Source organism: Lutra lutra, chromosome 14 (genome assembly GCF_902655055.1).
Source record: "Lutra lutra chromosome 14, mLutLut1.2, whole genome shotgun sequence".
In the NCBI taxonomy this organism is placed as follows: Eukaryota; Metazoa; Chordata; class Mammalia; order Carnivora; family Mustelidae; genus Lutra; species Lutra lutra.
The window spans coordinates 56,829,014-56,842,051 of NC_062291.1; the positions used below are offsets into that span (position 1 = coordinate 56,829,014).

The following is a 13,038-nucleotide window of genomic DNA, read 5'->3' on the forward strand; positions in this document are numbered from 1 at the left end:
GGAATACGTTGTATGCTTATATTACTCATCTTTCTCTCCTGTTTTCTTTTGGCCTTGTTGCTTTTGCTTTGCCTTAGCGCTGCATCAGTTTGGCTGTTGGAAATAAGGAAGAGCATGCCATACTACTCTGTAATTTCTTTCTGTATTTCGGAAAGAAAGCCTTGGTCCTCCTGGGGACCTCAATGTTGGAAGTAAGTGCTGGAGTTAATATTTAAATAGTGTAAACAAAACTAATCAGCCATCATCTGCAAATTTAAAAAACACCAACCCCAGTTTTCTGTCTTTTCACAAGCTAATTGGGGAATTTCATGCACAACCAGTTGTTTAGTTAAGAGGATAATGTTGGCTCATCAAAATGACCACAATGTAAAGAAAGGCTTTCCTTCACTTTTTTTTTGTAAAGTTGTACTAATAACAGTGCTACTTCATGGGGTTACTAAGATAGTAAATTACATAGTGAGTATGTGACATTGAGAATGGCATCAGAGCAAATACTCAGTAAATGGAGGTGGTGGTTGTGGTGGTGGTGGTTGTGGTGGTTGTGGTGGTGGTTGTGGTGATGTAATAAGAGTTATAGCAGGAGTTGTAGGGGTGGATAACTATCACCAGCATCATCTTTCTACCTTTCTAATAATAGATTTAAAGATCCTTAAGAAATACTTCTCCCTATTCTTCCTCCCTCAGTTTTTAGTCATACAAGATATGGGTCTGAAATTTGTGTTTACCTACCTGAAATTTTTACAACTTAATTATATGCTCCTGCATTCATACCTCCAGAAAGCTATAGTCTTTCGGACTGTTTCTCTTTCCGCCATGAGTGTCTTGATAAGGGTCAAGATTTTCAGTCTGGTTTTAGTCTTTGTGTTATGATCACTTATTTCACTATATTTCCTTGGCATGGCTTATTATTTCTGCCACATTTACAAGCTAAAAGGCTGTGGTTAATTCCCCCCTCGCGATCCCCCATGTAGTTTTTTTTTTTAAGATTTTATTTATTTATTTAACAGAGAGAGAGAGATCACAAGTAGGCAGAGAAGCAGGCAGAGAAAGAGGTTGAAGCAGGCTCCCCGCTGAGCAGAGAGCCCGATGCTTGATCCCAGGACCCCGAGATCACAACCCAAGACGAAGGCAGAGGCCTAACCCACTGAGCCACCCATGCGCCCCAACCCCCCGTGTAGTTTTATGTGCCACTAGATGGCAGTGAATAGTCGACAATATTTCAACAAACATTTGCATTTGTGCCTGTGAGTCCACAACAGTGGGGGGCACCTGGGCTGTGTGTTTCACCTCGGCTCTGTGGCTAAAGTGAAGCCTCCTCTTTACCGTAAAGATGAGTACAGTCATAAAGAACAAGAGCTTTGGAGACACCAGGCTATACGGCAGAGTATAGTAAATAGAGAGAGAGAGAGAATTTGTGTTTGGGAGTCAGTCAAAGAGGGGTTAAAACCCAGCAATGCCCTTTACTAACTGTGTGTGATCTTAGCTTATTTACTTCTCTGAGCTTCAGTTATGCTCTCCCTGAACAGGGCTAATGTCATTTAGGGTTACTCTAGACAAGCCCCTCAACCTCTGACTCTGTCTGAAACATGGGCTTAATGATCACCCCATCTCAAAGAATTTGGAGTGAATGCAAGTGAAAATTTTCATATGAATGCAGAGCACGGTACTTGGCGTACATAAATTCCCATTAAATGATCAATAGTCTTTATGATTACTACCTGAAATTGTTATTCTTTTCTAAGAAAACTTTGCACTTAAAAAGGTGTGTTTAGAACAGAATAATAATGACCACTTTTATTCCTCAGATGGCTTCCTATATACTTTCTCTCTAGCCTCTAACTTCAGATCTTATTCTCAAAATTAATGGCTTTTTAACTTCTCTTGGCTTTTTCAGAGCCTCAGGCAAATGTCCATTTCCTAACTCTGCGTGGGGTTCCCCTGCAGTCCCCAAGTATATTCCCCTCAAAGCAGGGCTACTCCATATAGAGCCTTTGTGTAAATTAGGCCAAAGTATCCCTACCTCAAAACATTTCAGGACTAGCTGTTGGGAAATTTTCAGAGTATGTGGGTGTTTCAAGAACAATGTTTTATTGCTGTGAGGGTACACTCTACAGGGATGTACATGGCAGCACCAGCTCTAAAGTTCTCTTATTTGAATCTTCATGCTAGCCTGGGCCTGAGGATTTCTGGGGCTTTGGGGTTTTGTTTTGTTTTGGTTTGGTTTTTTGGTTTGTTTTGCTTTTCAAAAAGACTTTGAAGACCCTAAAAAAGACTTTTAGAAATCATAGATATCACATACTTAATCATAATTTTCACATACAAAAATGACTTAAGTCAAACACCCACCAAACATGACTCAACTCTTTTTCCTCTTATAGGGGCAAGTGGCTTATGTATTAACTCAAGAAACTGATGAATTTTTGCTTTGGAATCCATTAACTGGGCAATGTCACAAGCAGTTCGACCCATTTTGTCCCTTACAAAGTGTAGATTGTTTGTTTGATGATGGAAATGTAAGTATATGGGAGAAAAATCTTATTCTGTGTTATCTCCTCAAGAGTCAAACAGTGGTCCTCTGCCCTGGCTCTACATTAGAATCGTGTGGGAAACTCTGAGGAAACTCCGGATGTTCAGTTAGAATCCCTGGGATATGGGGCCAGGGAAATCCTTTATCCATAAAGTTCTTCAGGTGATTCTGTAGCACCTCCAAGACTGGGAACCAGTAATCTAATGTTCACATACCCCTCGAATCTCTTTACCTCCTACCTCAGAACTGCCTTTGGCTTCTACCACTTCATTTGGTAGTAGGATTGTAAACTTTTGCTGCATCCTAACCGATAGGGGTTTTGTGCTCCCATATGCTATACTGATTTAATGTTAATGTTTTAATAGGTCTGGTTTAATATTCAACAAAATAATACACCAATGGCTGTACATTTTGACTATTCAAAGGAAAGTTTCTGGAAACAGTTGCTTCCAAAAAATTTCCAAGGGACAAAAGCACATACCATACAGGTAAATTATATTCTTTCAGGTATACCTATATGAAAGTTACTGTTGGTTCTAAACTTTACCAGTCATGCCAGCTCTTATTATGTTTATATAGCTGGTTGCATGTTGACTTACCTGGCAATGTTAATAAAACTAGATTTTAATAAAACTAGATTGCCATCCAGCCTGAGTTTGGGCTATTCTGATCATACTCCTCTACTTGGAGAAAAGAAGAGTTGAGAAGAAAGTATCATCTCAAATGTGAATCTAGATTTTAAAGTAAAAAATTTTAAATATTTATTCTAAAACTGAAAATATAATGTTAAGATGGTGTAGTAAGTTTACTTTGACCTAACCCATCTGCTCCACATCCATGGCAATGGTAAAATATAAAAATTGAAGAATAAAAGGCTTATCTGGGCTCCAAACCATGACAATTGTCTCATGGACTAGAAATAGGACAGAAATACTAACAGTGAGTAGGGCTGAACAAGAGACAGCAGCAAGGTCTGAAAATGGTTCATGAAATCCAGAAATCAGAGCCAGTCTCACTTTTTGGAGCCAGGGGCTGTGATGGGGCTCCCTACTTCACTACTCTTGAAAGGAGATGGGGAAGAAAAGCTGCAGATTCACTGCCTGGGTTATAAGAGGCAGGAGGTAGAAGCACAGACCTGAGGTCAAGAACAGACTAATGACCTGATGGCTCAGCCAGTGGATCTGTGATGTCTTCAGTGTCACTCTGTGAAGACACCCCAGATGTCACCTCAGTGGCTGTTTCTGGATTGAGGGGCAATTGCAAAATCAATAAACTAAGAGCTGTGAGCCCAGAGAAAATGAGAGGGAAAAAAAAATAGTAGAAAAATAGATAGAACACAATTCACAGAAGCAGAAACTTGAATGCTCAGTCTCACAGTCAGGGAAGTACAATTTAAAACAACAAAACACTACTTCACAGGTATAAGATGGACCAAAGAGATTTTAAGTAGGATCATACCAAGTGTTGGCAAAGAAGCAGAGAAATGGTGGGTCAGTAAATCACTAGAAATACTTTGGAAAGCAATGTGATGATATCTGGTAAAGTTGAAGATGCTCAACCTTGGATCCACCAGTTCAACTTCTAATTATATACCATAAAGGAGCAAACACAGGGAGACAAGTACAATGACATTCACTGTAGAATTGCTCGAAATAGCAAAAAAAGATGGAAGGAAGGAAGGAAGGATGGATGGATAGATGGATTGACTCATCCATCAGAAAAAAGAGTACATGAGTTATGAAGTACTCATACTATGAAATCTTCTATATAGTAGTAAAACAAAACAAAACAAAACAAAAAACAATTTACACTAGTTCCCAACTTGAACTGTGTATCCACTGTATCAGAATCTCTGAGAATGGAACTCGCATACCTGTGTTATTATTTAAAACTCCCTGGGGGTGCCAGTGTGCCACCAAGATTGAGAACCACTGATCTAGAGCCATGCACATCAACATGAATGAATATTTAAAAAGTAATGTAAAGCAAAATAAAGAGTATGTGAAGTGATACACAGAGTACAAAATCGCTTATATAAAGTTTGAAAACTATGTGCTGTTTACGTATGTATAGATACATAGTGATAATGTAAAAGCATTCATAGGAATGATAAATGCCAAATTTAGGTAAAGGTTACCTTTGGAGACAAAAAACAGAATGAGATCAGGGAGCGACATACAAAGTATTTCAAGTCTATCTGGAATGTTTTACTTCTTTTTCAAAAAATTAAAACAAATATGGAAAAATGCAAATATTAGAGTTAAGTGGTAGGTATGTTGAGTGGATGTTCGTTACATTGTTCTCAACGCTTGTCTGTGTCTTTGAGGCATTTGACAATACAAAAAGAATGCATGGTGGTTGCAGGGAAGGGATCAAATCAGTACCAAACTGTATAAAGAATGCCCCCCCACCATCTTTTTCCCCACTCTCTAAGAAATAACTACTCTTACTAGTAACTTGTGCATCCTTCTAAACATTCTCCACGTGTTGCAGGCACATATATATTTTTTATGTTTCCTGCTTGTAAAGTCATTTTAAAGAAGGGGAAATGTGCTTATCTCTCTCGAGCAAACACTTCAGCATCCACCGACCATGCCTTGCTCTTCCCCTCCCAAAGCTGTGACTGCTGCCTTGCTGCCTCCTGGGGAGGTACATTTAGAGATGAGGGGTTTTGTTTACTATTCATCATTCTATTAGGCATTTAGTGAATGTTTCTTGTGTGCCTGCTCTGAGCCAATGCTATGTCAGGCATCGGTACCACAAGGAAAAGACATGTCTCATAGTCCTGGGACTTAGGTTCTCAAGGAGCAAAGAGAAGGACGCCAGCCCTTGCAGGACAGAGCTGTGAATATGATTAAGGAATAAATGAGTGTGCTTTGGGAGCATGCAGCAGGAGGACCTGAGCAGAAGGACAGTTGCTGGGGCTTCCTGGGAAAAAGGGATGACAGGCAAAGTGAGGAAGGTGAGCAGGAGCTGGCCAAGAGGAAAATCAGTGTGGGGACCAGTGCAGCAGAGAGAGGACACAGCAGGAATGAAGACCTGCGGGGCATGGAGGGGTGGGTGGAGCAGCTGAAAGGCCAGCTTGGCCCGTGCCAGGGAGCTAGCAAGACAAGCTCAGGGGTGAGCAGAGTTCTACTAAGGATGTGGCCCTGTGTTTCAGGGCAGTCAGAAGCCAACAGCACTAAGGCAAAGCTGCCATGATCACAGCTGTAGTTTTTAAAAGCCACTTTGGTGGCTCAGTCATTAAGCATCTGCCTTTACCTCAGGTCATGATCCCTGGGATCAAAACCCCGTATCCATCTCCCTGCACAGTGGGAAGCCTGCTTCTCCCTCTCACACCTCCCCTGCTTGTGTCCTCTCTCTCTCTCTCCCAGTCTCTCTTTCTCTGTCAAATAAATAAATAAAATCTTTTAAAAATTAAAAAACAAAAACAAAAGCCTGAGTGTGGATATGAAACCTTTTGTCAAGTTGAATCTATAGATATAAAACTCAGAACTGCATTTGACTTGTATCTCTACTGATTTTTTTCCTGTGGGTTAATGGCCCTCAATCTTCTGTCTTGCCACACACATGCCAAAATAAAGTGCTATCTACAATGAACACTGTTTTTTATCGCAACTGCAGACATAAATTTGAGCCTGTAAAATGAGCATGTGGGTACTCAGAGATGAGGTTAACAGGGAAAACCTCTTGAAATTTTAAAAGATATGCATTCATTGAAAGAAAGGGGCCTTTGCCAAAAAAAAAGGAAAGTGGACTAATACCTCATAAAGTTACCAAGTTAACATAACCCAGGCCTCTTTTTCACGACTGAAGGTGGCCTCACTGATCCACAAGAGTTACCTGTTGGAGAGGGGGTCGGGGGAGGGGAGTGGAGGTACTGGAGGGTTGGACAGTGGTTGGTGACAGCATTCGGTTTACCTGTCCTGTCTGGGAGAGCTGGTGACCCTGCACCATGACGCTGGAGTTTGTAGCTCCCTTTCTCCAGTGCCTCCCAGCTCTTGCTGGGATCTGTTGTGGGGAAGCGCCCTGTGCCTGGGACTGTTCTCACATCTATCCACCACAGGCACCAGAACCCTGGAGGGCTTGCTGAAACACGGAGTGCTTGGCCTTTCTGATTCAGTGGACCCTCGGAGTTTCTGATTCAGTTGATGCCCTGTGGGGACTGAGAAGTTGTATCTCCAACAGGTTCCCAGGAATGAGGTTGCTGGTGGGGCGAGGGGGCACACTTCAAGAACCACGGGCTTAGATCACCACGTGACAGATTGAATCTTCTCAATCACTCCTGAAATATTCTAGCACCTAGAGGTTTATGAACTGTTGCCCTCTTTTTGCACAATCCTCTGTCCATTTGTGTCCCTGTCTTTACAGCTGTTTCTATTTCTCAGTTCAGGAATGCCCAAAATAAAAATGTCTGAACCCAACCCCTCCTTCTTGTTCAAGTGCGCCCTGGGAAATCAGGCAGGGAGGGCTGGTTTGGGTGGTAGACATAGGAGTCCTCTCTTAAAGACTCCTGCAGCAAATCCTGTCGGACAGGGAAGGGAATATGGGGGGAGTGTGATAGAGCTTTGCTCTCTGCTGTTTTTATAGTGTCTGAAGCAACAGCTTGAAGACAGGAAAGATTGAAATGGAACACACACACACACACACACACACACGCATGCACGCACACAAAACAAAATGACCTGGCTCCTGCGAGCTGAATGAAAAGGATACTCAAAGAAGGAAGAAGAAAACCATCTTAAAAGAGCAGTAGTTACAGTAATACCTGACTTATTGAACAATATGTGCCAGGCTTTGCATATTTATTACTTTATTTCAAAATCTTCACAAGACCCTAGGGAAGTAAGTACCATTATTGTCCCTCTTTTAAAGATGTGGTAACTGAGACTCAGGTTAAGTAAGTTCACCAAGACCCCAGTCAATAAGTGGAAGAAACTAAAGCAGCTGCCAAAGATTATCTGGTATCATAATAAACATGTCAAACGCTTGTTTGAATAAATGAATGTGGGCAGCAGATCTGTCTTACCCAGGAAAAATGTTAAAACTGAAAGAAGTCCTGTGATCTGTGTTTTACCTTTGTGCCTCTGTAGTGGAGTGATTTTGCCACCTGAAAGTAGTTTGGGTCCCTCCATTATAATTTGCACTCCAGGGGTGACTGCGATGTAAATGAAGATGGTCTCCCTAGAATCTTTGCTAACTTTCAACTGTCTATATATTTCAGCCTGAAGAAATAATTTACTGTGAGACTAATAAAAGCATGATAGAAGATCTAAAGAACAGGTATAACCTTTGTTTATATCTTATTACTATGATTTCTCCCAAATCTTTCAGTCCTCCACCCACCTTTCAGTCTCTAACCCAGTCTTTTAAAATACCTATTTAATTCAGCCATAGAAGCAGGAAATGGAGTTTACGATAGTTTCTTCTGAGCCAGCTGTCTTTTGATCTGTGCATTGAAAAGCAGCCCCTCTACCATTCCAGAACACTCCTTAAAAAGACTAAGTCAAGAAATGGTTGCCTCTGGAAACATTGTGGGGCTGCTGTTGGGAAGTTCTCGACACAGACACCTGTTGACGTTACAGCAATAATAATGTGGTAGCTCATACTTCTTGAAAGTCATGAAGGTAAATGGCCCAGCAGTTGGAGTATGGAGAAAACATCCAAGTTGGGTGGTAACATCAATACTTTCCCACCCCCAACCCCTGCACTCTCCCCATTCCCTTACACACACACGCACACACACGTAATTATACAAAGGAGTTATTCAGTCAAGCTGAACAAGTTTGTCAAAGTCACAGACTTTGCAGCAGTCCTTACTCCTACTCCAGATGTGTCAGAAGCTTCTAGATCTTACTGCCTCTAATGACTCATGCTGACATAGTAGGCTGCCACAGAAGCTGCTACCAACTGATCAAAACAAAGCATGACAAAAACAATTTTGCTACTCTTGTCTCTTCTAGCACACAACTCCCACCTTTTATTCCCTTCCTTTCCCCCCAGTTCTTAACAAAAAGAGGAAGAAGTAGGTAGAGCTTCTGTTTGTTTGTTTTTTTTTTAATTATTATCAGAATCACTTCTAGAACTATTTAAAAATACAGATGCGAGGGTCCCAGACCAGACCTGTTTAATCGATATCTGGAGGTAAAATATGTCGATTGGTGATTCTGATGCTTAGCCATTACTGAGATTACAAACTCCAAACTGATCGGTTACACCACAGACTCAGCCCAGAGGTGACTCCCGGTGGTTTTTGTTTTTGTTTTAAGATTTTATTTATTTATTTGACAGACAGAGATCACAAGTAGACAGAGAGGCAGGCAGAGAGAGAGGTGGAAGCAGGCTCCCTGCGGAGCAGAGAGCCGGATGGACGTGCGGGGCAGAGAGCAGGACCCTGGGATCATGACCCGAGCCTAAGACAGAGGCCTTTACCCACTGAGCCACCCAGGTGCCCCTTTGTTTTTGTTTTTAAAGCACACACTGATTCTCTGCAGGAGTGAGGCTTCCCAAGTGGGCTCCATCAACCAACTTGCACTGTCTTTGGAACAGTCTACCATCAGGCACTGTTCTAGGGACTGAATATACAGGCACACATCCCTGCCTACACAGCATGCACCTTCTAGTAGACAAACCTAATCATCATACTTATCTGTCCATGCCTATTTCTTTCCAACTTGGCTTGCTGAATTAACTGATCTAATAAATCCATCCCTGCTAACATCAATCAGACCAGATATCGGAACTTTTGTAAATGCAGCTTCTTGGAAACGCAATGTTTTATGGCAGGGGAGGGTCCTGGAGAATGAGGCTGTCAGTCCAGTGACCAGATAGTAGACGGTTGTCCCATCACACCCAGTAGGTAGGTGCCTACACACAGGTAACTAGAAAAGAGCTGTGCCCTTGAGATCTCATTGTTGGTTACCCTATGAAGCTTCTTGCTTTTCCAAGCCAAGCAGGAGCCTGCTTCTCCCCAACTTAAGTGATGTGAATGATGGCAGATATACTTAGCCAGAGAGGACTAGTTCATCCTAAGTCAAAAATATCATTCTCATACTTGAGTAAAGTGCCAAAACTCTTATCCCATTTATTAAACAAATTGTAACGGGTCATAAACTAATCTTTGCATCCTTACATTAGGATTGAAAGGACTCTGAAATGTAAAATGATGGAATGGCGACCTAAACAGCCAACACGTTGGAATCGACAATGTACTTATATTTTGCGAAAAATCCTTCCTAAACTAGAACTTGGCACTGGAAGCTTTGTTTCATCTGAAGAAGAGAGTGAATTTGAAAGACTACTACAATTTTATTTGGTGTGTATATGATTTAGTACATTAATAATATTTGTTTTATCTGTGTAATTCATTACTAGGTAAGAGTAACCTTAAATATCCCTGAAATGCTTTTTTTCTTGATCCTAGATGATAGATGATATAACATTAAAATACATTTATTTATAGACTAAGAAATTTCAAATATACTGAACAACTATTACCACGACCACAGTGCATGACATTTTCTTGGACTCAGTCATACGTTGTTATGTTAAATTAACCACAACCTCTGGAAAGAGATGACCAAAAGGAAATCACTAGCAACTGAGAAATTGAAAAATGATCCCTTGGTGATAGTAATAGAATAGATTCCCTGTCCTTGGTTTTGAGCAAGAGGATCCAGGAAAGATTTAATATATTTTATAAGCAAAATACTCCAAATGTATGTAACCAGCCTGGACTTCTTTCCTGACCTAACATCAAATGTTACCAACACATTTGATGTCATCCTGGATAGTTAAAAGGCATCTTAAACTCAACAAGTTCATAATCAAACATGGTGGGCATTTGGTACATTGCTAGAGCCTCCTTCTTTGCCCCTATCTACCTCCAGCTCTGGGCATCCTCTCACTGACTCTTCCCTATAAAACTGGTCCGGTGGGTTTTTGAGAACTCTGCTTCTTTCCCCTACTATCCCATAGACTAGGAGATATCTCCTAGGGAAACCCTTTGAGAGAAGAAAAGGAGGAACCTGTAGGGAGTTCAGGACTTAGGCTGTCAGAGGGGATCTGCAGGTGCAATTTATTCATGAATAGGGAGGAGGTTGTTTTGTTTTGCATTAAAAAAATAGAATGAGGGATAAACAGATAACCAAAGCAATATAAGCCAAGGTTTAAAACTTATAATTTCTTTGTAAAATTACCTATATGATAACACACAGTCATAATCCTGAGCTGAATCCTGTGGCTGGGATTCAGACTCTGGTTCAACCACTCACTGGCTTTGACCAAGTTACCTAACTTCTCTATACTTTCCACCCCAATGGGCAAGATAAACGGGGATTAAAAATAGTTATCTGGTCTGTGGTTATGGTGAGGATTAACCACAGCACTCAGCAAGTGTTTAGCAAATGTTAAACATTATTTGCATTCTATGTGCCAGGCATTGTGTTAGGCCCTGGGCTTATGATCATAAGCAAGGCAGATACAATCTTGTGCATTCACAGAGACTATAAGCTAATGATCAGAGCAGAAAACATATAATTGCAATATATTTTAATTATGTAAGTTAGGAAAGGATAGCATCTTACTGCAACCACAGGGGAAGGACACATGAACAGATTTAAGGATCAAGAAAAGCCTCCTGAAGTTGCAGGAGGAGGAAAGAGGTTTATGATTATTGTCTGTGTATTATTAAATAGATAATGTTACGGAGGACCATGTACCATAATCCTTTAATCCTGTCACATGGTTGTCACTTAAGAAATATGAACTGAGGGGCACCTGGGTGGCTCAGTGGGTTAAAGCCTCTGCCTTTGGCTCCGGTCATGATCCCAGGGTCCTGGGATCGAGCCCTGCATCGGGCTCTCTGCTCAGCAGGGAGCTTGCTTCCCTTCCTCTCTCTCTGCCTGCCTCTCTGCCTACTTGTGCTCTCTGTCTATCAAATAAATAAATAAATAAATAAATAAATAAACTTAAAAAAAGACAAAGAAATATGAACTGAATCAATATTAAATAAATTCTCCCATAATGCTCACTTAAATACCTCATTTGTAGGACCAAGTTAATTTTTTCACTGGCCGTCTGCTCTTCTAGAAAGTTTGCAAGTGTGTGGAGTGTTGAGTGTGCAGGCTCTGGTATCAGCTCTGGCTCTGCTCCCCTCTCTCTGGAAAGTGGGGATTATCGTAGAACCTACTTCATAAGGTTGTGTAAGGATGAAATATGTATGTGAAGCCCTTAGTATTGTTCCTAGGACAACATAAGCACCTATAAAATAACTTATTATTTTATGACTACCATTTTTTAAGGCTTTTGTAATATTTTTGCATGCAGTGACTCCCAATTACCTACATACTTATAACATGGGTTTACACGTTACTCTGTCTTTTGTCTAGGTCACAGGATTTCCTATCCGGATGCCATACACTGATGTCCAGTCAGTTACTGATGCTGTGTATCAGACTGGAATTCATTCTTCTGAATTCCCCCAGACAGAATTTGCTCTAGCTGTATACATTCACCCCTACCCAAACAACGTATTATCCGTGTGGGTCTATTTGGTTTCCTTAGCTCGACATCAGTGAAAAGGAAGACTGGAAAAGAAAAAAAAAAATGTGTCATGGGCCCTTCACCGAGAACAATCAAGACTTTTCTGGTACTTTAGGACTTTGCTACCTATCTTCAAGTCCACCCAAGTATGAACCCAAATTTTGGTTCTTTTATAGAGTTGGGTACCATGGAGACTCACTCCCTGAACCTTTGAGAATGAGTGTAAATGACCTCCCCACTGGAGACCTCTACAAGGAGAATACTTTGGGGAGTCTGGTGGCCTTGGTCACTGTCTACAATAAATCTTATTATGGGAAAGAGGTGATTCTGGCCCCTCCCTTTGAAGCCAATATTATGCAAGTTGTAGGCCTCATACCACCTCCATCAAATCACCGGGCGGCCTTGTTGAAAATGCAGACTCCTGCATCCCACCTACTGAATCTGAACCTCTAGGCGTGGATATCCGGAACCCACATTATTGTAAAAAAGACCCCCAGATCATTCTGATGACCTGTTAAGAGTGAGAACCCTGGTTTACAGAATGTTGTCATTACCAAAGTGAGCTTGGCACATCTGATGCTGGTTATGATGCCGTTCAAGGTGGAAGGTATCCAAGTACAACCATGAGATCATTGTTACTATCATTACTAGATCATTCCTAGATACTGCACTAGTGAAGTAAAAGGAAAATCTGCCACAATGGGCTGAGGACTAAGGCCAGCTTCTGGGGGCTTCCTTAAAGTTTTTGCTTGGGATGCTACTGACCTGAAGTTTTTCTAGCTCCAAATATTTTGAAGGGCCACTCAAGAAGCTCTGTCTGGTATGCCTTCCTGATTCTGGGAAAAAGGGAGTAATGGTCTTACCAAATCTCAAGGCCCCTTTTGCCCTTAGTGAACAGCCTGCCATTCTGCCCCTGACATTCTTCTGCCGCTTTCCTTTCCGCAGTGGCTCCAGGGAGGCCCATCTAG

At 41.3% G+C, this 13,038-nt stretch overlaps 1 protein-coding gene across 5 annotated transcripts in view; it reads left to right on the plus strand.

The window, feature by feature from the left end:
• CC2D2B (coiled-coil and C2 domain containing 2B) overlaps window positions 1–12,384 on the plus strand; it is a 106,596-nt gene extending 94,212 nt beyond the window's left edge. For all 5 annotated transcript variants that reach the window (XM_047702018.1, XM_047702015.1, XM_047702016.1 and 2 more), the window contains 6 exons: window positions 78–191; window positions 2,379–2,513; window positions 2,893–3,015; window positions 7,752–7,810; window positions 9,665–9,842; window positions 11,917–12,384. In XM_047702018.1, the coding sequence (XP_047557974.1) occupies window positions 78–191; window positions 2,379–2,513; window positions 2,893–3,015; window positions 7,752–7,810; window positions 9,665–9,842; window positions 11,917–12,105 (798 nt within the window). In that variant the 3' untranslated portion in view covers window positions 12,106–12,384. The remainder of the gene's footprint in view (window positions 1–77; window positions 192–2,378; window positions 2,514–2,892; window positions 3,016–7,751; window positions 7,811–9,664; window positions 9,843–11,916) is intronic.
• The last annotated feature ends 654 nt before the right edge of the window (window positions 12,385–13,038 follow it).